General features: G+C 31.8%; 1 protein-coding gene across 1 annotated transcript; it reads right to left on the bottom strand.

The window, feature by feature from the left end:
* On the bottom strand, nucleotides 1-25,548 carry LOC18426415 (large ribosomal subunit protein uL16). The gene is made up of 5 exons (XM_011622185.3): nucleotides 25,492-25,548; nucleotides 23,698-24,016; nucleotides 21,315-21,497; nucleotides 19,571-19,652; nucleotides 1-491 (listed from the first exon to the last, which is right to left on the bottom strand). Exons 1-5 carry the CDS (start codon nucleotides 25,499-25,501, stop codon nucleotides 417-419), a joined length of 669 nt encoding a protein of 222 aa, XP_011620487.1. The 5' UTR covers nucleotides 25,502-25,548; the 3' UTR covers nucleotides 1-416.
* Between the last annotated feature and the right edge of the window lie 539 nt (nucleotides 25,549-26,087).

The following is a 26,087-nucleotide window of genomic DNA, read 5'->3' as shown; positions in this document are numbered from 1 at the left end:
TTGATGCCAACAAATTCATTGAAATGTTCTTTCCCAACCAGCAGTCTTAACTGAATAAATTTCTTGTTACCTCAAAAACATTAAAAGACAAAAGGCAAGCAAAGCAGAATAACAGAGTTTTCTTCTTGCCAATGAGAGGTGATACCAAAGTTTTGGTAAAGGGAAATAACATATCTCAATATGGCAAACAAAAGTAGCTGAGCTCAAGCAGCTTCGGATGCCTGCAAAAATGCTTGTCCTGGTACACGCCAGCAGTCTTAACTGAAAATAAATTTCTTGTTACCTCAAAAACATTAAAAGACATAAGGCAAGCAAAGCAGAATAACAGAGTTTTCTTCTTGCCAATGAGAGGTGATACCAAAGTTTTGGTAAAGGGCAATAACATATCTCAATATGGCAAACAAAAGTAGCTGAGCTCAAGCAGCTTCGGATGCCTGCAAAAATGCTTGTCCTGGTACACGCCGTGCAAGAGCTCCATGGCATCCTAGAAGCTGGGACCAAAATAAGGAGGAAAATAAGCACAGCTTGGTTATATATCTACCAGTATCATGCACATGCATTGCACGTGATATGATTCCCTTAAGAAATAATCTTTTTTTTTTATTACCCATCACCACCATTATCATTAGCATTAAAATATATAAAGATATTCATCAGCATCATCTTCATCATTATTAGTAGAGAAATGTATAAAAATATTTTGCTATCAAACAAAACCATTAAAATAAAAAGTGTATTTCACTTCGTTAAAATGAAAGTCTACTTCTGTTTTTCATATTTTATTTGAAACATTATTTGATGATAATGATTAGTTGTTGGCTTTGTACATGGTTTGCATGGTTACCTGAAAAGTGAGAACCCCCATGGTACACACTACAGAGAATATTGGGCTTTTGTACACTGTGGACTCAATTGCCCTCTTGCTGGCTTTTCTAGATGATCTCATCTCACTCTGTTAGATTATTGTATTACCACCTACAGGTGACTCTTTGCTCATTCTGTTAACACATGAAAATCGCTTCAAGTTCATAAAGGAGTCCTCCCAAGAGTGGACTCAGCCACCAGTTTCATGTGAAACTTAGTCATTTGGTGGTTTTGAAAGTATGCATTGCATCATTTACCCGAAAGAAAGAAAGCATGCAATTCGCTGTGTATGCTTACAACGCAGGGGGGTATAAGAGCCAAGTAAAGGTAAGTTGACTACTTCACTAAGTTTCTGGAATTTCCTAGGAATAATTTTCCCTTTATTTTTGCAGTCTTGTGGTGCATCCAAGACCTATAGGAAACTTTCCTACGAACCAAACTTCTTTGATGCAAATTCAATGGAAACTCCAACCAAACTTCTTTGATGGAAGACTCGAAAAATCCACACAAGTCGTAGAGGTCATTCACACAACAATATTGACAAGGGGATTCAATCAAATTTTCTTTGCGGGATAAAGCTTTTTAATTTCATGTCCGCAAAAAGTCATGGGGCTTTCAAGGAAGATATAACGATTGCAAAATAATATAATTATTTCCAACAAATGTATTATAAATAAGGAGGAATCTCACATAATGAAGATGGTATCACGGTTTTGAATGAAATACCACTATTGTTTCAAAAACATGAGAAAGAAAAGCTCTCTAAACAAAGAGCATGAAGAACCCCCCCTTTTCTCTTAAAGGACAATTGAAATGGTTACCTCTCTCTCTCCAACTTTCTTTCTCTTGCATGCGAATCAAAACCAATAATTCAACGATAAGCTCCATGCCAATAGGCAAGGGGGTCCAAGTCAAGCAGTTAAATTGGTGGATAAACTTGAGAGAAAGAGAAGCTAATTTCCAGTGAGAGAAAGTAGAAGCAAAACAAGTGATTGATTTTACATAAGATCTACAAAAAGCAACCAATATTCTTGAAGCCAATTTGGAAAAAAGGAACTGGGATTTCGTGTTCATCTGAGCACTACCCGAACCTGGAAAATAATTCAGTAAGTGATAAACACGTACTTTTTTTTACTTGCTTTTCCTCTTCAAAGCGCTATCCGAAACTTGGAAAACAATTTAGAGAGTGATAAAGGTGAACCCTCTTTAACTGCTTGACTTCGACTCATGTATGTCATGAGTCAACACTTTTGAGCATAAGATCTTCAAGTAATATGTTTGTTCCCAACTTTTGGACCATTGGAAGTTGAGCCCAATCATTCAGATTGTTGGCTTTCTGATTTCTGCAGCTAAACCTGATCTGACTGTTGGAACTCAATATTGTTCACTGCAATAGATGATTTCCTATGGGAAAAAGTTTGTATAAGGTTGCAACCTTATATTGTTGAGGAAAGGTGCATCTCAAAAATCCTACAGTGGAGCATTCCCACATAGGAAACCCTCCAACTAATCATCTCAACCTTGAGATGAATGGAAATGAAGAAAAAAAAAGAATTCCAAGTTCAAAAATAATACATCTTGTAAAAAGTCATCTGAACCGTCTGTTTTTTAGATTTTTAAGTGTTTAATGATATGCTCGATCTGTATCATTTTTAAAATTTTAAATTTTCTAACTGACGATAAAAAGAGATTTTGAAGCCATCATAAGAATTTCGATGCCCAAACGACATCTCTAAGTAACTTTTATAGGTACACCTGACTTCTACAGTAAAAGGAGGCAACCTTATACAAATCTTGCCCTTTTCTATGGAGGGAGAGTTTAACCATCCTGACCTGCTCTTCTATGTTTTAGACTTGCATGATTTTACATCTTAATTTATGTTTTTCTTTTGACAAATACATTCAATTTTTGTTTTCCAGGATGACTATATTGTATATTACTTATTTACTGCACTCTTTGAATATCCTTCTCAAATTAATCCAAAAAGTGATTATATTGCATCAGACTTGAAAAGTATTCTAGCATGTTGCACCTATGCGTATATCCTAGAGGGGTTTCAATTGTCTTTAAAGCAGTATACTATCTACATATATTTTAATCTACAAATATGAGACAGCTTGACTTCGTTTTAGCATCACGCAAAGCCATGAATCAACACCACGTAAAGTTCAATTTTTGTTTATTAGACAAATCATGTGACAAACTTTTGTATTTTTATTCTTTCAAATTTTTTAGAAAATAATATTTAATTGTAAATAAATAATTCGTTCCCTAACATTATTTTAAATTAATTTTAATTATTTTAAAAAATAGTATAATTGAAATTAATATAAAAAAGAAAGAAAAAACACAAAAGCAATTAACCAAAATTACAAAAAAAATAAAAATTCCTTCAATGTTTTTCTTTTCTGCATTTTCAGTTTCCAATTTTTAAAATAATACTTACTTGAAAGTAAATAATACATTTACTAATACAAGTAAAAATAATTTTATTTAAAAAAAACAAGATAGCAATTAACCGTAAATATAAATTAGAGATGTAAATAATGTAATTGAATTCAACTAACAATACCAAAAACATTAAATGTAATTGAACTTACTTTTACAAAAATAATTACCTCATAATGCAAGTCATAAATAAAATTATAATCATATTATGAAGTTTGTGATATATTTTTGCATTTTTATTTTTTTGAATTCTCTAAAATAATATTTTCTTACAAGTAAATAACAAATTTACTAATATGATTAATAATAATTTTGAAGTAGGTTATAGAATAATCTTCCATATATTAAGCATGAGGAGAACGTGGCAAGCAAGAAATTTATCAAGGTCTGGAGTTTGGTTTGGAAGGCCAATAACGAGTATTAAAATAGGTTCCGTGGTTGGCTTCACCTATAAAAAAAAATTTCTGGTGGTAGTAGTGCACACGCACTCAAAGATGTCACTCAAAAGATTTTTTGTATGTCACGTGTAACCAACAAAAAAAATGTCTCTCTATTGTATGTTCCCTCACATGTTGTATGATCCCTCAACTAAAAATCACTATCTTATTTTTTAAACCAATTTTTAACATTTTTATTTCCAAATACTCAGACAGTCACATAAATAAATTTATTTTAAATCGATAAATGTGATTACATCTATCTCATGAGGGGATCATAAATACAACTTGCTCCTAGGAGCACAACAAAACATTATTTTTTGCTCAAAACGTTTCAACTTTCAACCATCAATGTTAATATGCTAAAACCATACTCCCCATAAAATTACTTTTACTTCTTCCAAAACAACGAATATGTTTTTGCTAAAAGAGAATATACTCTTTTATCATTTTAATGGAGTACATTTCATAAATTTTATAAATTATTAAAAAACTACAATAAATTTTAATTTTTATATGAAACATCTATTTTTGAAAATTTAATTCATGTAACTAATAATAATAATTTATGAGAATAAATTCAAGAATAATGTCAAATTTTCAAAAAAAATATTTAAAACTCAATAAAATTATAATCATATAAAAATTTTAAATTTAAATTATACATTTAATTGATAGACAAAGTAAAAATTCAATTTATAAGTATTTGTAATAATAGAAGAAATACATAATATTCTGCTTAAAATAGGCATTTAATGTATTTCTTTTATTATTCAAATACATAACATTAAACTGTCTTTCAAACAAAATATTATGTATTTTTTATTATTAAAAATATATATAATTTGAATTTTTATTTTGTCTATTAATTAAATGTATAATTTAAATATAAAATTATTATATGATTATAATTTTATTGATTTTTAAATTATTTTTTTGAAAATTTGCCATTTTTTTTAATTTATTCTCATAAAAAATTTAATTATTTATATGAATTAAATTTCCAAAATAGATGTTTCATATAAAAATTAAATTTTATTGTGCTCCTTTAATAATTTATAAAATTTATGTAATATATTCCATTAAAATGATAAAAGAATACATTGTCTTTTCGTAAAAACATATCGGTTGTTTTAGAACAAGTAAAAAGTAACTTTATGGAGTGTACGGTTTTCGCATATTGGCATTGATAGTTGAAAGTTGAAACATTTTGAGTAAAAAATAATGTTTTTTTGTGAGCACGTCGTATTTATGATCCCCATAGAAGTAATCACATTTATGAATTTAAAAGAAATTTTACATATGTTGACTATATTAGTATTTGAAAATGAAAATGTTAAAAATTAGTATAAAAAATAAAATAATGATTTTTAGTTGAGATATCAATATAATAGAGAAACATCTTTGAATGACTATGTGCATTACCTCCAAAAAAAAAAAAAAAATTAATTATAGGTGAAACCAACCACAGAGCTTATTAATAGGCCTTATTGGACTTCCAAACCTTACTCACGACATGGTCACAAACATCCATATATAGCAGATTTCAAATTAATATTAGTTCAAAATTATAATTATGTAATAAATTTATATTCGAATAATACATTTAATTAAATGTGCAGTTTGCATAGAGCTGAGGCTCTAAACAATCAAATTAGAGCCCACCTTAAAATAGTATTGAGAAATGTGGTTTCAATACTGGAAATCTTTGTGATAGCCTTAAAATATATTTTTAGCTTTAATTATAAAATTTAAAGCTTCAAAAATAGTGTACAACGAGTAGATCTATGAAAACTGAAAATCTTGAAAATTGACGATCCAAAAACACGTTACAAGGTGGACTATTTTCAAAACTTGAAATCCATTATGTTTTTCAAGTCCATGCTTCCTGATGTCAAAGATGAATATTTGGGCATCAAATCATACTCTTTTAGTGAAATTTTTGAGGTGGGCTCTAATTTGATTGTTTAGAGCCTCGGCTTTATATAAACTTTTTCCATATATCAAAACAACCTCCTTTAGTGAAAGTTTAAAATTTATTGGTGTAATAAAATTCTAATTTCAATTTGAGAAAATAAAAAGGGAAAATTACGTAAATATCTGTTTTAGTTTCCGTTATTACCAAAATACCGAATACTTTCGATTATTACTGATATGTCAATTTTGGTTTTTGAAGTACCAAAAATTTTAAATTTTCGGTTTTTGAAGAACCAAAAATTTCTCTGCGTATTCTTTCTCTACATGACACAAGTAAAAATGGTTTTTTTTTAAATTCTCTCTCTCCTTCACCCAACGCCTTAACGTCTTTTTTTTGGGTTAAGTTTCACCCAGTGTATTGAGAGGAATTTGGCCTAGTCTGGATATTCGGATATTCCGAGAATTGACAAGACATCTTCGAGCTTGAATTGAAAAGACATCTCTTCTTGAAAGTTGGGCATCATTGGTTCCATTGTCCTCTGTAGGGGCTCAAACTAGTTTTTCCTCCTTATTTTATCAGATAACTATGACTTCAGATACGCCACAAGAGAGAGAATACGCTACAAGAGAAGTAGAGGGAGAATATGCAACAAGATTTCTTCTAATCTCATAATCCCTGAGATTTCACCTAAATTTAAGGGCTCAAACTAGTTGTTCAAAGACGCCACAAGAGAGGGAGAATATGCAACAAGATTTCTTCTAATCTTCTAATCTCATAATCCTTGAGATTTCACCTAAATTTAAGCTCAAACTAGTTGTTCCCCTTTATTCTATAGGATAATATGCCACAAGATTTCTTCTAATCTATTAATCTCATAATCCCTGATATTTCTCCTAAATTTATAAATTTTATCAAATAACCATGACTAGAGGTAAAGAGAGAATACGCCACAAGATTTCTCTTAATCTACTAATTTCATAATCCCTATGATTTCTACTAAATTTAGGGGTAGTTGTTCCCTTCTAATTTTATCGGATAACTATGACTTCAGATAAGTAGAGAGAATACGCCACGAGAACATTTTTTTGTTCTTGAAAAACTGAAAATGGGTAGTTTCGTCTTTTATCCCTTCTAATTGTATCTAGTCTTGAAAAACCAAAAATGAGTAGTTTCATCCTTTTTAAAAAAAATATTATGAAGTCTAAAAACCAAACATATCAACAATAACGAAAAGTATTTGGTATTTTAGTAATAATAGAAAGTAAAACGGGCATTTATATGAAGGTCATTATTTTTTAAGCAAATTTGATACAAATTGAGTGGGTCGCACAACATAATGCCACCATATAAATGTCATATCACACTGCTATAAAATTAATTAAACTCAAACTTACAATTTAGTTGGGTAAAACCACAATAAAGAACTTCCTTTTTCCAAGTTCTAGACCATGTAACACTCGTGACCATTTATAACTCCGTAATAAAACAATATATCCCGTTCAAATAAATTCTACATTCATATTATCTTTTTAAAAATAAATTTTACATTCATATTATCTTTTTAAAAATAAATTTTACACGAATTGAGTGGGTGGACTGTTGGACAACTCCTAATAACCACCACAAAAATGATGCTTTGCATTGTTCCAAGCAGGAGTTTACTTAAAATTAATCAAAAGGCTTACCACCAATGAGGTGTATCCCAATGGAGTTGGAGATCCCGTGTTCAATAATAAAAGATACTTTGTCAATAAATCGGACTTCAATTAAAAAAAGATGTACTCCAAGGAAAATCCATCGGTAAAGTTGAAATTGCTTTTATTTATGGGGTTTAATTGATTTTAATTAACTTAAAAAAAATATTTCTAGAATTACAAAACTGAACTCCTGATTGTGTAAACCTGTTCTTAATAAGAAAAAACATTTTATTTATTTTTAAAAATAAAATCACAAAAATTGAGCGGATAGCACAACAGAGTACAACTATATAAATGACACATTACACTGCTATAAAATTCATTAAAGTCAAAACTACAATTAAGTCTAGCAAAACCACAATAAAGAACTTCTTTTTTTTCAACTTCTAGGCCATGCAACACACATGACCAGTTCAACTCCATAATGAAACAGTATATCCAATTTAAATAAATCTTACATTCATATTAACTTTTTTAAAATAAATTTTACGCGAATTCGGTGGGCAACACAACATCATGCCACCACAAAAATGATACATTACGATATTCTAAGCAGTAGTTTACTTAATATTATTGAAAAACTTGCCACCAATCTTTGGTGGATATCCAAAAGGAGTTGACAGTCCCATGTTCAATAATAAATGAGGCTTTGTAGATGAGTGGAACTTCAATGAAAAAGAAAATGGTCTCCAAGAAAAATCAATAGGTTAAGTTGTAGTTCAACCATCATTTTCATTTACGAGGTTTATATACAGTTAATTGAATTTTATTAATTTTATAATCTTACTTATTATATAATAAAATTTTTTTAAAATAATATAATGTATAATTCAACATAAAAACTATTCTATTATAAATTATAATTGTCTAAGGTTGTTAATTTATCTCTTTTTAATATATTTAACAAATATATCTTTATTTGAAGGGTTATGTTAGGGTGCTCACACTATAGAATAATTTACCATTGTACTCAAAAATTTTGGACACTTCTATACCCTTGTTTTGTACATGAAGCATTTTTTTAATAAAGGTATTTTTGGTCATTAAGATGGGTGTGACGTCATCCACGTGAAGAGTGACATCGCCCAATAGCAGAGCCGATTGTTTACCCATAACATCCTAATGCATAATCTACCCATCACACCCTAATGATCGCGATCAAACTTTTATATATATATATATATATATATATATATATATATAAGTTATACATATGTATTTAGTATTTATAACTCATACTCCAACTAATAACTTTAAAAGTTGATTAATAAATTTAATTGACTTAAAAGACATAACATTTATTACATACAAACCTACAATATAATCGGGTAAGACAACAATAAAAAAAACTCTATTGTTCTTCTATTGCGCAATTAAAATATAAAGTCCCCACGTTTATGTGTAATACATATGCCCCTTTAAAATCTATCATTAAACAATATATCCAACTAACGCGGTTCATTCATTTTGATTTCTTTGGGATAAGTTTCACACAAGCTGAGCTGTTATAGCCCATATAATCTAACAGTACCATAATAAAGAGCTTCAAGTTTACAACTTCTCAATTATCCAACACACAAGCCCATAGCCCATAAACTCTCTTTTAAAATAAATTAGGATTTTTTCTCCGCATGGGATAAGTTTCACACAAGCTGAGCAGGTAGCTCAACACAATGTCAACACAAAAATGACACATTATGTTGCTATAAAATTAATTAACAACAAAATGATAATACAGTCTAACATTACCATAATCAAGAACATCCAATTTACAACTTCTAATCTATCCAACACGCATCTCCCGTCAAACTCTATAATGAAACAATATGTCCAATTTATATAAACTTTACATTCACTTTAACTTCTTTAAAATAAATTTCGTACAAGTTAAGGGGGCAACAAAACATAGTGCAACAAAACATAGTGCCACAAAAAAAAAAACGCACTGCACTGTTGGAGGGCATTTTTCGACACTTGTATCCCCGGAACGAATAAAGAGAGAGCAATATGCAACCTAGGTCCGAGAGTACCAAAATACCGATGGACAATAGAAGCAATAAGTGATTAAGCCCTGATTCAGAGTGAAATTTTAGTCCCAGAATAACCCAAGAATGCTAAAAAACGTGGCTACGAGTCTCCTAACAACATCTGCCAAGTTTTGTCGCGATCCGACGAAGTTAAAGCGGATCGTATGCAAAAACAGTTTTCAAAATTCAGCCTCTAGCACACTAAAAACAGACCCTATAACTACACCTCTATCATTGGAGTTTCAAACGATCACAAGACCACCAGCATTGGACTCAGAACGTTCGAAAACCCCCAGGTACCAAGTTTCGGTTTGATCGAACGTTTCTGGACCCGAAACGAGTAGGTCACACACTATTCTGGTGCACCCTCAATGAACTAGTTTCCATTAATGGAAACTGTGTTTTTCAATTTCGGGCTAAACTTTGGATGCTCATATCTTCTTCGTCCTGGGTCGATACGGACCCAAATTTTGGAAGCATATTCGTCTCATCAGCCCTATCAATTTGATATATTTACGTCCGGTGGTATGGCCCAAGGCAAGAGAAAACTTAGAGAGAAGATCACGATAGGAAGCAAAGTTGCAGGAAATATACAGCAAGAGGTCCCCTTGATCGAGCGCCACGTCACGACGCTTGCGTATCGGATCGGCTTGAAACCGGACCCATTACAACCACAGCGTCAAGAGCTTCATCCGAGCCGAACCTCACGCATGATGGACGGTCAGATTCACCGCACCACAAGGACGAAGCCGCTGCAATTTTCGCACGACAAGGCTAAACTTTGGATGCTCATATCTTCTTCGTTCTGGATCAGAATGAGCCCACATTTTGAGAGCATGTTCGTCTCATCGGCCCGATCAATTTAATTTTGGACATGCCCGGTGGCATGGCCCGACTGCCCGAGCCGAGAAAAAACTTAGAGAGCAGATCACGATCGGAAGCAAAGTTGCAGGAACTTTACAGCAAGAGGTCCCCTCGATCGAGCGGCCACATCACGACGCTCGCATATTGAATCGGCTTGAAACCAGATCCGTTACGACCACAACGTCAAGGGCTTCATCCAAGCCGAATGTCACGCGTGATGGACGATTGGATTCACCGCACGACAAGGATGAAGCCGCTCCAATTTTTGGCCACCGGAAACCTATTCCGACCAAAATACCCTAATTTGGAAACGGTCATTCGAACACCAAATCAAGCCGTTCTTTTTGCCAAACGTTCATGGCGACTTGCTCGTTAATCTACATAAGAATAAATCTTTTTGAGAGAAAGTTAAAATTATATTAAAGAGGAGGACAAATAAGAATCTACAACCACCAATCTACAGCGAAGAAATCGAAGAAAAACATCAAGGACCGAGCAAGATCTTGAAGATCGCATGATTCTCACGTTTTTGCCGCCTCAAGATTGTAGCTTAAAAACCCCGATCCACGGCTCAAGATCTTGAACCAAAGATCGCATCTTTCTCTTTCCACTTTCTTTCTTTCTCTTACCTCTTTCTTTCCTCTTCTTTCTTTCTTTCTCTTTTCTCTTTCTTTCTTCTTCTTTCCTCGTTCTTTTTTTCTATTTCCTCTTTCTTTCTTACTCTTTCCTCTTCTCTTGCTCTCTCCTCTTTCTTTCCTCTATCGACTCGAGCCATACTACCGGACGTGCTATATATCAAATCGATCGGGTCGATAAAACGAACATGCTCGTAATTTAGCCATAACTTGATCCAGAAACGTCTGATCAAGCCGAAACTTGGTACCTTGAGGTTTTCTAATATTTTGAATCCAATGCTGGTGGTCTTATGATCATTTGAAACTCCAGTGATATGGCTATTATTACAAGGTCCATTTTTAGTGTGCTAGAGTGTTCTGAATCTAATGTCGATGGTCTTGTGATCGTTTGAAACTCCAGTGATATGGTTGTTGTTACAGGGTCCATTTTCAGTGTACTAGAGTGTTTTGAATCCAATGTCGGTGGTCTTGTGATCGTTTGAAACTCCAGTGATATGGCTGTTGTTACAGAGTCCATTTTCAGTATGCTAGAGGCCGAATTTCGAAAACTGTTTTTGCATCTGATCTACCTTAACTTCATCAGATTGCGACGAAACTTGACAGATGTTCTTAAGAGACCCATAGCCACGTTTTTTAACATTCTTGGGCCATTTTGGAATTGTTAAAAATTTCGCTCTGAATCAGGGCTTATTCACCTACTGCTTCCATAGTCCACAGGCATTTTGGTACCTACGGACCTAGGTCGCACATTGCTCTATCTTTATTCGTACCGGGGATACAAGCGTCGAAAAATACCCTCCAACATGCACTGCTCTAAGGAGTAGTTAATTTGAGATTAATACTACTTTAAAATAGTCTCAATACACAAATTGAGTGGGTAACACGACATAGTGCCACCACAAAAATGACAAGTTGTATTATCTTAAGCAATAATTTACTTAGGATTGATTTACTTTTTATAGAAATTGTACTGAATAACTATAGGGAAAGGTTTCTATACTTTCCCTACAGCATGCAAGATCTATGCTTCCCCTACCATCTAGCCATCCAATTTTGATCAAGAAAGCGACTCACCGTTTAATCTTAGATCCGACGTCTCAAAGTATTGTATTTTAGTTTTGTTTATAGAAATTGTATGAATATGAAATTTGGTATGCACCTCATGTTCTCATTGGGATGCACCTCTAAAAAAATATTAAAAATAATTTTTCTATAAAATATAAAGGCAAAAATACCACTTGAAACTTTTAAGGGTATTTTGGTCATTTATTTTATTGGAAAAAAAATTTATATTTTTCGCTAGTGCGAGTTTAATAGAGGATTGGACGTCCAAAATTTGATGTCAAAATATTTTATCGAAAAAAACTTAAAAATAAAATAGTGTAGAGAGGTGACATTGTGATTAGGGCAATCTTAGCCCTCCATTTAAAATGGAAGGTTGGATAAAAGGAAGTGTATAAGTTTTATGTTGTAGGGGAGGCATAGAAAGCTTGCCCAGCGTTATATATTGTTGAGTGACTAATTCATTGATGTAGGATAGTCATAAGTTACTTTAAAAGATCCAATACTATATTTTGCACAAGTTAAGGAGGCAACAAAACATAGTGCCACAAAAAAAATGACACACTGCACTGCTCTAGGGAGTACTTTACTTGAGATTAATACAACTTTAAATTAGTTTTAAAACAAATTGAGCAGGAAGCACGACATAGTGCCAAATTAGAAAGTTTCTAATGAGGGTCTGGTTTATCTAAAATTTAAACCTTAAACAATCAAAGTAAGGTAAACCATCAAATTTTATCATAAGATGTAATTTTGGCATAAAAAAATCATAGGATGTCTTGAGAATCTATTTTCATATCTAATTATAAAATTTTAGATGCAAAAAATGGTTCCAATTAAGAAGATCTATAAACATATGAAAATATTGAAAATGGATGGTCCAAATAATTTATTGCAAGATGTACTATATTTGGGACTAGAAATCTTTTTCTTTTTTTCATATTCATACATCTCGATGTGGAAATCATCAATTAGAGGGTTTTCTAACTTCAAAATAGTCTTTTACGATGGATTTTATAGGTGCACCTTAATTCTACATTTTAGTGTTGCAACCTTATCTAACTTTTTTCTTTTTAATAAATTATAATTTTGTATGTTAATTTTAAGTAAAATAAAACTTAGAATAGTGCAATTCGTTATGTTTGTGGCGCGGATTTATTGTGTTGCCAGCTCAATTTGTGTGATGTGTTTAGGTGTCAACCATAAGTGGCTCTAGAGATACCGAAGGGAAGGTAATAGCAGAAGTTTTCTACTATAAGAACATGTAAGAACAACTTATGTAACTTATATTGAGTCATAACAACTATAACTTAGTAAGTTTATAAGTTGATTGATAAGTTGTTAATATACTTATAAAGGAATAACAATTTATTAAGATTCAAAGTTGACATTCAATTGATAATAATATTAAGTAAATTGCTGCTTATAACAGTACAACGTGTCATTTTTACAGTGACACTATGTTGTGTTACTTGTGCAACTTGTGTTATTATTTTAGACGAATACTAATCTTAACAAAACCATTGCTTCGAGGAATGTAACGCATCATTTTTGTAATGCCACTACTTAGGATTGATTTAAAACTTCCATTTTAGTAGAAATTGTATTGAATAGCAAAATATTGTTGACTAACTAATTCAAGGATGTAGAATAGTCATAAATTACTTTAAAGGATCCAATACTACTTTCATAAATTTTCATATAAAAAATGCCAATCCACAAAATTCTATTAATTTACTTTTCATGGCTTTTTTTTAACCTAAAAAACTACTTTAAATAATACCATGGAGCATGATTAGAGAGAGAAAAGACATTTAGAAAAAGAAAAACTTATAGAGTGATATTGCAATTGCAATAGATGTATATAATTATAGTTAGACGACTTACAGAGAAAAAATGCATAGTTAGCAACAAAGGACTTAAATAAATGACATGTTCAGGATATAGTTTGAGAGAGAAAATATATAGTTAGAGAATTAACCAACATAAATTGGATTCATATCACGTGCGGAGCACGTGCACTCAGCTAGTATAATTAAAATATAAAAAATTGATATATAATAGAAGCCCGCATGTGAAGATGGATCCAACAAACTCTCTCTTTCTACACCTCTCTAAAATCGAACGTGCCAGTTAAATATTGAAAATTTATATTAGTAACAAATATTTAGTACATATGCAACGCACGTGCATATCACTAGTGTGTGTGTGTATATTTATATATAGGGTTAATACATACTAGCAGAGTGCACATTCTCTGCACGCAATATAAATCAAATCTATAGTTCTCTAACTGTATCCTTTCTCTCTCTAACATCTTAAACACGTTATTTGTCAAAGCCTTTGTTTCTACCTATGCATTTTCTCTCTCGAAGTTCTCTTTAATTATATACATCTTTTTCAACTGCAATATCACTCTATCAGATTTTCTCTATCTAAATATATGTTTCCTATCTCTAACCATGCTCTATGGTCTTATTTCGAGTTTTTATAGGTGAAAAAAAACTTTGAAGAGTAAATTAAAAGAATTTTATGGACTTCCATTTTCTATGTATGAGAATTAATGAAGGTAGTCATAGAACATTTAAAGTAACTCGCAGCTATCCTACATCAATGAATTTGTCATCCAAGTATCCAACAATGCAAAGCTAATTTATTCAATGCAATTTCTACTAAAATATAGGTTTTTAAATCAATATTAAGTAAATTGCTAATTAGGATAGTGCAACTTGTCATTTTTGTGGTGGCACTAAGCCGTGCTATCCACCCGTGTTAAAATTATGTTAAAATAGTATTAATCTAAGTGATTTACTCTCTAGAGCAGTCAAGTGCATATTTTTTTGGTGGCACTATATGTTGTGCTGCCCACTCACCTTAAGTGAAATTTATTTAAAGAAGTTAAAGTGAATGTAGTGTTTATATAAATTGGACATATAGTTTCAATAGAGTTCAAAGTGGCATGTGCGTTAGATAGCTTAGGAATTGTAAATTGAAACTTATTTATCATGGTATTGTTAGACTATATAGTCATTTTGTTTTCAATTAATTTTATAGCAGTATAATGTGTCCTTTTTGTGTTGCACTCAGCTTATATAAAACTTATCTCAAAGAAGTCAAAATGAATGAAGAATTTATTTAAACTGCATATATATTGTGACATCCAAGATTTTAAAGGGGCACACGTCCGGGACTTTATGCCTTAATTTAATTGTGTGGCAGAAGAAAACTAGAAGGTTTTTATTGTGGTGTTGCCCAAATATATTGTAGGTTTTTTGTATGTAATTATTGTTATATTTTTTAAGTCAGTTAGATTTTATTAATCAGTTTTTAAAAGCTATTAGTTCTAGGTTATATCAATTTATAAGTTTTTATTTATAACTTAACAATTTAAATAAATTTATGTTATAGATATATTTAACTTAAATATATAAAAAAATAAATAAATTAACAACGTCATACAACTATAATTTACAATACAATAATTTTTATGCTAAAGCAGATATTATATTGTTTCAAAAAAATTTATTACATAATAAATAAAATTATAAAATTAATCAAAATCAATTAACCCTATATAAACCTCATAAATAAAAATGAAGGTCCATCTACAACTTAATCTATTGATTTTCCTTAGATACCAGCTTTTTTTTTATCGAAGTTTGATTCATTCACAAGCCTCATTCACAAACCTCATTCACAAACCTCATTCACCAGCTCCATATGGATGCCACCAAAGAATTTTGGTTAGTTTTTCAAGAATATTAAATAAACTAATACTTAGAATAGTGCAATGTATTATTTTTGTTGTGGCGCTGTATTGTGATACCCACCAAACTCGTGTAAAATTTATTTTAAAGAAGTTAGTATGAATGTGTAATTTATTTAAGCTGGATATATTATTTCATTATGAAGTTTAAATGGTCATGTGTGTTCCATGATTTAGAAGTTGAAAAAAGATTCTTTATGGTGGTTTTGCTAGACAAAATTTTAGGTTTGACTTTAACTAATTTTACAGTAGTGTAACATGTCATTTATATAGTGGTGTTATGTTGTGCTATCCACTTAATTTGTGTCAATTTTATTTTTAAAAAATATGTGAAATATATATTTATTTAGAACTAGTTTAAAAAATCATGACTCCAATTTTGTAATTCGATAAATACTTTTTTAAATTAATTAAAATTACCCCCATAAATCAAAACCATGGTCGAATTAGAACTTCATTTATTAATTCTTCTTGGAGCACATCTTTTATTCCTTGAAGTTTAACTCATCCACAAAATCTCGTTTATTAATGAACATTGGATTACAAACTTCCATTTGGATGCTTGTTAAAGATTAGTTGCAAGTATTTTTTATTAATCTTAAGTAAACTATTGCTTAGAACACTGCAATATATATTTTTTGTTGTTGCACTATGTTATGTTACCTATCCAACTTGAGTAGAACTTATTTTAAAGAAATGTAAAATTTATTTGAACTGGATATATTATATTGTATTATTATGGAGTTTAAATGGTCATGAGTGTTGCATGACCTAGAAGCTGAGAAAATGAAGTTCTCTGTTGTGGTTTTGCCAAACAAAATTGCAAGTTTGACTATAATTAATGTTATAGTAGTGTAATATGTCATTCATATGGTGACATTATATTGTGCCACCCGCTTGATTGTATCAAATTTCTTTCAAAAAATATATAAAATTTTATATAAAATTGCTTTAAAAAATCATAATTCTAATTATGTAATTCGAAAAATATTTCTTTCTCAATTGAAATTCAAATTTTATTACAAAGATAAATTTTAATCTCTCCCCGTCTTGGAGTAAACTTTTGGATTTCAAAAGTGAGTTAAATTGAATTTTAATGTGATTTTGATTATTTTTAGTTGATATTAAAAATAACGACAAATCAAAATGATATATAACATTAAAATGTCCATTTTAATCTAAACCCATTCCGAGGTTAGGGTGGGAAATCTGAAATCTGTGAGTCGACGATAGTGGATTCAAATAGTGTTTGAAATCCACTTTTAATTGTGTTTGCAATCCATTCAAACACATTGGCAAAATTACTCATTCATGAGTGTTTGAAATCCATTCAAATAGTGGATTCAAAAAATTATTCAATATTGGAAAAATTATTCACTCTTTAGTACCTATTTTAACAAGGGAAAAGTTTATATAGAGCCTAGCATGTAAACAATCAAATTAGAGCCTACCTCAAAACTTTCACTAGAAGAGGTCATTTTGATGGCCAAATATCATCATATTGATCATCTCGACATCAAGATGCATGGACATGAAAACAAATAGATTTCAAGTTTTGGACATAGTGCAACTGGTAATGCACTTTTGGATAATCAATTTTCAAGATTTTCAAGTTTTCATATATCTGCTCGATCTACATTATTTTTGAAGCTTTAAATTTTATAACTAAAGATGAAAATATAATTTAAAGCTCTCACAAAAATTTCCAGTATTGAAACCATATTTCTCGACACTATTTGAAGGTAGGCTCCAATTTGATTATTTAGAGCCTCGGCTCTATACAAACCGCACCCTTTTAATAATGTTATCTAAAAAAAAATATAAGTATTGCTTCAAAAAAGCATGATTTTAATAATGTTTTGAGAAATATTTTTTCTGAAACCCAAATTAGAATTTTATTATACCAAATTATAAAATTTAACTCCTCTCAATTTTAGTAACAATTCGAATTTTAAAAGAGAGTTAAATTACACTTTGATGCCAATTTGACTATTCAAAGTAGATGTAATAGCAATTATGGTTTTAAAAGAATTTTTTTATTTAAAAATAAAAATATTAAACATTATTTTAAAAAACATTTGATGCAATTTTTAGTTGAGGGATCATATAACATGTAAGGGAAACATAGACGCCCTTTTTACTATGGTGTTGGTCACACACATGAACTATACCAAGAAAAGTGCACACTATATAAAGAAACTTTACTAGTCCAACCAACATACGCAACGAACTCCAAGCAATTTTATTTATCCAACCAACATACGAAACCAAACTCCGAACCTGAGATGGATTTCTTGACTACCACCTTGCTACGAACCTCCTTGCGTTTTACATATAGAAGATATATACGGTTATTCTATGATACACCGCACTAATGGTAAACATAAAATTTATCATTCGAAATTTATTTACCATAAAATACCCTTACATCATCAAACATTACTTTTTATCACAAACATTTCATATACTTTGGAAAAGGTATTTTGGTCTTTTTAAAAACCCTCCTAAATTCAATTTTAAATTAAAAAATATTCCCTTGATTTTTTAATGATTTTTGGACTTTAACGGTAAATTAAATTTTAATTTATCTTTAAAGTCCAAAAATCTCAAAATTTTCAAATAAGCAATTGTTAATATACTTTTTTATATTTATAAGGACATTTGATGTCAAAAATTTTGGAACTATTAAATTCTAAGTTCACCATTAGAATGATATATTTTAAAATAACTCATATATATATATATATATATATATATATATATATATATATATATATATATATATATATATATGGCCGTGATTTCATGCAACGGTTATATCATAGTATGATGCAACCACACTCATAGAAACCACGTTTGTAGCATTGGTATGACCCAAAATTTTGGGTACACATACTCTCTTCATCTCAATAATCAATCCCAAAAAAAAAGTTCAATTTGAACCCTAGATATGGTCAAAATAAGTCCTCTCCAACAATGAATCTAGCCCATTCATTTGGTGAATTTCAAAATCTTAGTCTTTAAGAACTCAAAATCATTTTTTCTTTTTTTAACATTGTTCATCTCACGATAGTAAAGCCATCCAAAAAATTTGGAAAAGAAAAAAATCCTTCTGAAACCTAAATCTAAGCATCTTATCAAAATGGATGGCCTATGTTAATTGGGCTAAAAAATTACTTTCTAAGTTCCATTTTCATTTTTTGTTTGTGATTGTTTATTAGAATGAAAATAATGTATATTTTAAATTTTGGATAAAATAAACGGCCCTAACATGGTTTCTTAAGGTTGTTCCCATACATACATACATACATATATATATATATATATATATATAGAAAGAGAGAGAGAGAGAAAGAGAGCTGCAACATTTGGTTTTCTACGGAACTTCTAAAAGATCGTGGACCACATATTCCAGGCCAACTTGGCCACTCACTACCAATAAACCACAGCTATATTCATAGAACATCACCATAGTTCAGAATAAGATTAGGGACAAAATTGTCAAAATCAAAAACCATATCTCTATAAGCTAAATACGAGGTACCAATTTCAAAAAAGGATCTATGAAGTTCAAAAATTATGACAATATAGGCAAGCGGGTTCCACAAATATTATAAGAGCAAGAAGGCAGAAAGATAAGGGTATCAACAGTTCTTTTAAATGATTCCCTAAAGCTATCAAATTTATTTTATAGGTAGGTCTAGGAAAATATCCATACACAATGTGGCAGAAATTTAAAGGTCTCTTCATTTTGTTTAAGATATTAAGTAAATATTAAATTTGTTTAAACACAAGAAAGGAGATAACCTGTTATGAACTTTAAAAAAACAAAAAAAAAAAAGTAAACATACCTTGGCATTGACGCCATCAGGAACAATCCTGCCCTCTTCCTTCCATTTCAGATAATCAGTACGGCTGAACTTGGTGAATCCCCTAGGAAGAAATAGAGAAAAAAATATTAGATGATGCATCTTCAAGCAACAAAAACTCTATCAACCCAAAACATGGTTTGAGAATCTCCAAGGGTGAACTAATGTTAAATTATTCATCAGAATAGTAGTGTATGTGCACTATAAGACCGTTTACTTTAGATACAAGAACCTCACAATCACACTCCGGGCAGTTGGATATCAAAATCGCAAGGGTAAGGGTGTGTCACGAAGTTGGAGGAAAACTACATAAAATTTTATGCAGATACCCTTAACCACCAGATCTCCCATCAAATGGCTAAAGGTGATTGTGACATTGCACAAATGACAGACGGCCTTTTTGTATACTTTTCCAAAAATAAAATGTCATCTGATAATCAATAATCAAATCACTCATGATAATCAGTGATCAAAAACTCAATGGACCATCATTGTCCAATTTTACGTATATGGACAAATAATCTCCACCAGAATTCTAAATCCATAATTACCATTTAACCTATTTATCTCTGATTAATTGATTGTTCATTGTATAATTCGAAAAGCCAAAAAGAAAATTATATGAGAATTCTCTAATCCTCAGTTACAATTGGATATGCCAATTCAATCAAAATTTGTTTTCCAGGTAATTTTTTTTTTGTTCTCCAGGAAATTACTAAATAATTCATTATATTGTGAACGTAATGACAATCTTAATGGGCCAGGTTGCATTTAACAAATCAAACTGTAGCTCCAATTATAGTTTCAAAATTCGGATAATTTCCAATAATTCATTTTTCATTTCAGGATCAATACCACACAAATGGTATAATGGGCGAGGCGCATCCTCAATATTCACTATAATACCACTTTCACCCAAATTTCTGCAATGAATTCCTATTATGTTGCCCTTTTCCAATTTATGCATGATTCTAAGACAGTGTACACAGAGCAAGTTATATAAAATTATGGAAGTCAAAAAAAATTAGGCTCCTTTCTTTACTTCTGTGAATGCAGATTCAACATAGAATCAAAATTTCAAAATTTGGACACTCATTTCTCATTGACTGGCCAAAAAAATTTCAATTTTCAACATCTTGAATTGGTCCCTAGGTGAGAAACTAATAAAAAAAAAAAAATTCCAGCATTTTCCCCAAACAGAAGAGCAGCACTCCTTAGAGAGAAATTAGAGGGAAAAAAAACTGCAGCCACTTTATAGGTCATACTAAAAATCTGATACGCATTCATTAGTTTCATCCTTTTGGGGTGCGTGTGTGTGTGGGGTGGGGGGCATGTGTAGCCAGGTGGTCTATTGAATAGGCCGCGCGCCTCAAATTCAATCCGATAACATCCAACGGCTAGCACATCTGGGAACCTTTTCGATTTTAATTTTATCTAAATATCCTTTTGAGCTAAAATTTTGTGTCAAGAAGTGTGAAACCTAGAAGCAGAAGTACAAAAATTAAAAAAATTTGCACTCAAAATTTAAAAATGATGATAACGCCCCCACACCTGTTAGTGAACATGGATCGTCCAGATTGTTAAATATGGGTCGTCCAGCCTATATTGTAGCATAGGCCAGATGGCTCACAAAATCAAATACCATTGATAAACAAACAACTAAACAAATGCACAGTTGCTTTCTTTCTTTATAAATTATCGCACAGGTTCTCCTGAGAAATATTACCATTTTCTGCTAACGATGATCTTTTGCCTGCCAGGGAACTTGAACTTGGCACGACGCAAGGCTTCCTGAGCATGGTTGCCATTACTGTCCTTACAACGCACAGACAAGAGAACCTGCCCAATGCTCACTCTTGCACATGTACCCTGCGGCTTTCCAAATGCACCCCTCATTCCAGTCTGGAGCCTAAAATCATAGACAAGTGCAAGGCATGAGCAACAGAGACCCAAACCATAGAAATTGCAATCTATTTTCTGATGAACTTAAATATTTCCCAATAACCCAAACCATAGAAATTGCAATCAATTTTCTTATGAAGTTAAATATTTCCCAATAAATGCTTCTCCAGGATGGTTGTTTCCAGGTCAACATCCAAACTAGGGTCCATCCAAAACTAATGTCCATATTTAAATGAATGAAGATAGAAAAAAGCTTCCGAGCAAATCCAGCCTAAAAAGATAAAAAATGGCATAGGGGTCATTCACTTACACTGCATTATCCAGAAAATTCAAGAGATCATGTCCACCGTGAAAATGTACAACACAAAAACAAATACAAATCATAGGACAAAAGTTGGGATATTGTGAAATTTAGACTATATTAAGCATTTACCTTTGGTACAAGAAGGTCACAACCAACCCTAGATGTTAAATGTGAAAATAGAGCATCCACATTTGCATCATTTCCCGCACAAAGTTTAAAAATAATTTTATCGAACTCTAAACACGATTAATGTTACTCCTTGAGCCAATTAATTTCACATCTAATGGCCTAGGGTGGTAAATGGCTCTATCAGTGTTTTAAAATGCGGCTGCATCATGCAGTATGTGGTGGGCTCCGCATCATAACAGGCCGCATATGTGCTTTTGACCTATGTGGCCGCATATGCACCGCATCAGGCTGCATCCCGCATTGCACTGCATCTCCTTCTGCCGAATTGTTTTTTGATTTTGCCCCTCGGGGAGGGGCAAAATGGTCTTTTTGACCATCCAAAAATGGGGGAAACTGTTTGGGGGGGTATTAAACCCCCTAAACGATGATTTCCAGCACTTTTGTGGCCTTTTTTTGCATCAAATCAAGGGAAAAAAAATTTGGCAAAAATTTATTTTTCATTCAAATCTTCGATTTGGGGATTGCTTGATACTTGGATGTTGATTTGATGCTTTTGATTGTTAATTTGGAGATGCTATAGTGAATTTGTGATAAGAAATCGGGTGGCAAAATTTGACTTCAAATTTCAAAATTGACTCTCAAAATGGATGATTGTATTAAGTTATTAACTATTAACTCTTCATGAGCTTGACTTTTGGTTTGTAATATCACTATTTTGTGCTTATGATTGCGCTTATGGTTGTTTATGGTTGTGCTTATGGTTGTTGATGGTTGTGCTTTTGTGCTTATGGTGCAAATTTGTGCTTATGGTTATTGATTGTTGAATGTTTTATGAAGCTAGTTTCAAGTTTCTAGTTTCTATCAGGGGCTAGTGGATAACTGGATACAGAATCTCCGACAGATAATAATTTTGAAGTTAATCATTAAACTAAAATACCTATTATCACATATATCACCACCATATTTTTTTTCTATGCATTAACTTATATATTTAGATTTTTTAGAATTTTTTCACATTTATTGACCACATCGTCACGATGCACCCGCATCCGGGCCGTATCGGGCCCCCGACCGCTTTTGGCCGCATCCCACATTTTAAAACACTGGGTTCTATTATATACTTAACCTGAAAAGATTATACATGCAAGGATTTTAAAAAGAAAGATAGCCTTTGAGGTCACACTTGTGGCATTTATGAAGATTGGCATGTGTTCATAAGAGCTCTGATACTAAGAAAATAAATCAGTTCATCAAATATTTTCTAGAACCACATTTCTCAATACCAAAGATGGTCATAAACGCAGACAAAGGGCATCATGAGCATTTTCAAGAGCAGTGTTGTGGTAATTCAAGAAAAAATTGGGCCTTTTTCCAGCATTTTCTGCCGAAGCCAACCCCCTAATCATTTTAGACATGTATGAGATATCCCAAAAAATGTAGCAAACTAGCACCAGATATTGGCAATCAGCATCCAATCACACAGATTCCAATTAGTATTAAAAGGAGTAGAAGCATACAACTTCATAAAGCAAGTACAATAGAGCCCAATCTAATAGCACTCTGAAAAAAAGTTATACCTCAGCAACTCAGGGCTATTAACGATCATGAACCTAGTTGCATGGGTTTTTACCCTATACTACAAAACTTGTTTTAGAAACACACACAGATTATTCCAGGTTGAAGGATGAATGGATAACATCTTGTAAGGGTGCCAAGCAAAGTTGTGATAGATTCAGTTCCCATCATGAAAGAAAGATAAAGGAAAAAATCATACCTATCGGCACCAGCACAAGAAAGCATCTTGTTAATCCTCAAAACATGGAAAGGATGCACCCTAACTCGAAGATGGAATGCATCCTTTCCAGCAAATTTCGTCATATATTTGTTACAGGCAATGCGTGCAGCCTCCAAAGCCTCGCTAGACACATTCTCTTTCTCCCAACTTACAAGGTGAACACAGAAGGGGAATTCATCCACTCCCTTCCTCTTCATGCCAACATCATAAATCCTGATTTTTGGATCAGGGACACCCCGGCAGTACCTTGATTTTGGGTATGGCTTATTTTTAATCTGACGATAGCATCTTGCAGGTCCTGCCAAATGCCGCTCATTTAACTTAAAACATTTTCATATATATCATGCAAAATACTGAGTACCAAGAGGAATCATAAAACCTATATACCCATATGGATCAAAACACGCACTCTTTTAAGACTATGCCCTACATGCCAAATTTCAGAGTTTTCAATGAGTTGTGGTACCTAATAACACCTTTATGTTTAGAACAACAAAGCTTACATTCAATATACCTGTTTATTTTCAGAAAAGGCATTGTCCTTTAACTTTAGAAACTGCATATCTTTCAATAAATAGTACAAACTAAGACAAGTAAACCAAAAAATATAACCATTCACATAAGAGTTGCCATTTGGTAAATGGAATTGGCGCAGGTAACTCTGGTTACAATAGCTCAATTCAAACTTCAGCTAAGAGAAAAATTACCAGGTGTCAATACACACCCATGCAAATAAAACTACAAAACCTAATATCATTGCAGACAACTATATGCAGAAACTGTTAACTTGTGGCACAATATAATTGATTCAAAGTCTTTATTGATGAAAGATTAATTTAAATATCTGAAAAAGGTCACAATTATGGCCCTCTTTAGATGCAGAATAAGGTAACAAATTCATTGAGGGTAGATTTTTTTCTTTATAAAGTTTCAGTGCAAAATTAAATGTTTTCTCATTCTTGAGGAAATTTTTCTTATCAGTTATTAGCGATGAACCAAATAATAGTGCACCACTTTTCTCAATCAAAGATTCTCACTCAACAAGAATCTTTCTCTAGATTATTCCAGTTGATGCATTGATTTAAGACTTCAAGAAGATATTAAAATGCATTCCAGTCCTTGGTAATTTTCTGCATAGCCATCACTAGTAGGAAACAAATTATTTACTAGTACATGAGCCAATACCTCAACAATAATGTGATCACCCTAATATGTAATCTGCTGACTGATACAAACCCCTATTTTCAAATTTCAATATGATAACACCATTATCATCCAATCCTTATCCCAATGATTTGGGGTCAGCAAATTTCAATATCAAATCCAAATGCAAAATAGCTACATGGATACTACGTTCAAAGGACCAATAACTAAAATCAACTAAGTATTTATTAATTTTCACATAGAAACCATTAAAATAACATTAAAAAACCATGCAAAACAAAACTACCACCTCACTAAAATTCCATTATAGTGTTACCGTTATATCCAAAGAAGTCCAGAGATTCATATTTACAGAACTGAAATGATCATCAAAACCTAAACATAAATCTCCGATATTAATAAGAAAATTTCCCACCAAGGGAACCTCGAGGCAGACCCAAAAAGTGATTCCTGATTAATCTAATATCCAGATCTAAACCCAATTCATTTGCAAATAATCATAGTATAAATCAAACCAACAAATCAGAAGAAACAGCAACAAAAGTCAATTGAAAAGACGATAAAAAATTAATCGGAAACCAAGAAGTATGAAGGCATAGCTTTTCTTACTTCGACCCATGACCTTCCTGAGTCTCCCGTCGCTGTGTTGGATGGAAAGAGAAACCCTAACACAAGGCGATTTGCTAAAAATTTATCGAGTGATGGGCAATCGTGATATGACCATGAGATCCGAAACCGTTTTTATTGACGAAACTACCCCGAATGCTTGAGGAAATAGCTAGAAGAACCCTGGTTCTCTTTAGTATATGGTCACAGGTAATCTTGTGAAATTCGGCGGCCATATTTATTCTGTTGGTCAAGATCAAAGTCGAATAAAAAATTTATTGAACATTGGTGGCAGACACAAGCTACGCTTATAAGTAATTGTGACCTTTTTATGGAAAAGATAAAGGGTTTCATTGTATACAATCCTTTTTCACTAAGGATGTAATTTTTATGACGCTTTGGCCTGATAAAAAATGTAAAGCCCCGTCTTGAAATCACGTTCAAAAAATACTTTGAACGTAGGATTCTTATGATGACCTGGGAATCTATTTCCATCTTTGATTAAAAATCCTGATGCTCTTAAAATAGTGCCATACTAAAAAAACAAATATTTTAAAATAATATATTGCAAAATATATTTTTTTAAGACTTAAAATCTT

Source organism: Amborella trichopoda, chromosome 2 (genome assembly GCF_054954075.1).
Source record: "Amborella trichopoda isolate Santa Cruz 75 chromosome 2, AtrichopodaSantaCruz75HAP2 v2.0, whole genome shotgun sequence".
Classification (NCBI taxonomy): Eukaryota; Viridiplantae; Streptophyta; class Magnoliopsida; order Amborellales; family Amborellaceae; genus Amborella; species Amborella trichopoda.
The sequence above is the reverse complement of the archived record's forward strand: the minus strand, read 5'-3'. Positions and strand labels throughout refer to the sequence as shown.

Coding starts and splice junctions, on each gene's coding strand:
- LOC18426415 (XM_011622185.3), bottom strand. Junction 21,498..23,697: donor TCTTGTGCTGGTGCCGATAG/GTATGATTTTTT, acceptor CTATGATTTTAG/GCTCCAGACTGGAATGAGGG. Junction 19,653..21,314: donor ATCATCGTTAGCAGAAAATG/GTAATATTTCTC, acceptor ATTTCTTCCTAG/GGGATTCACCAAGTTCAGCC.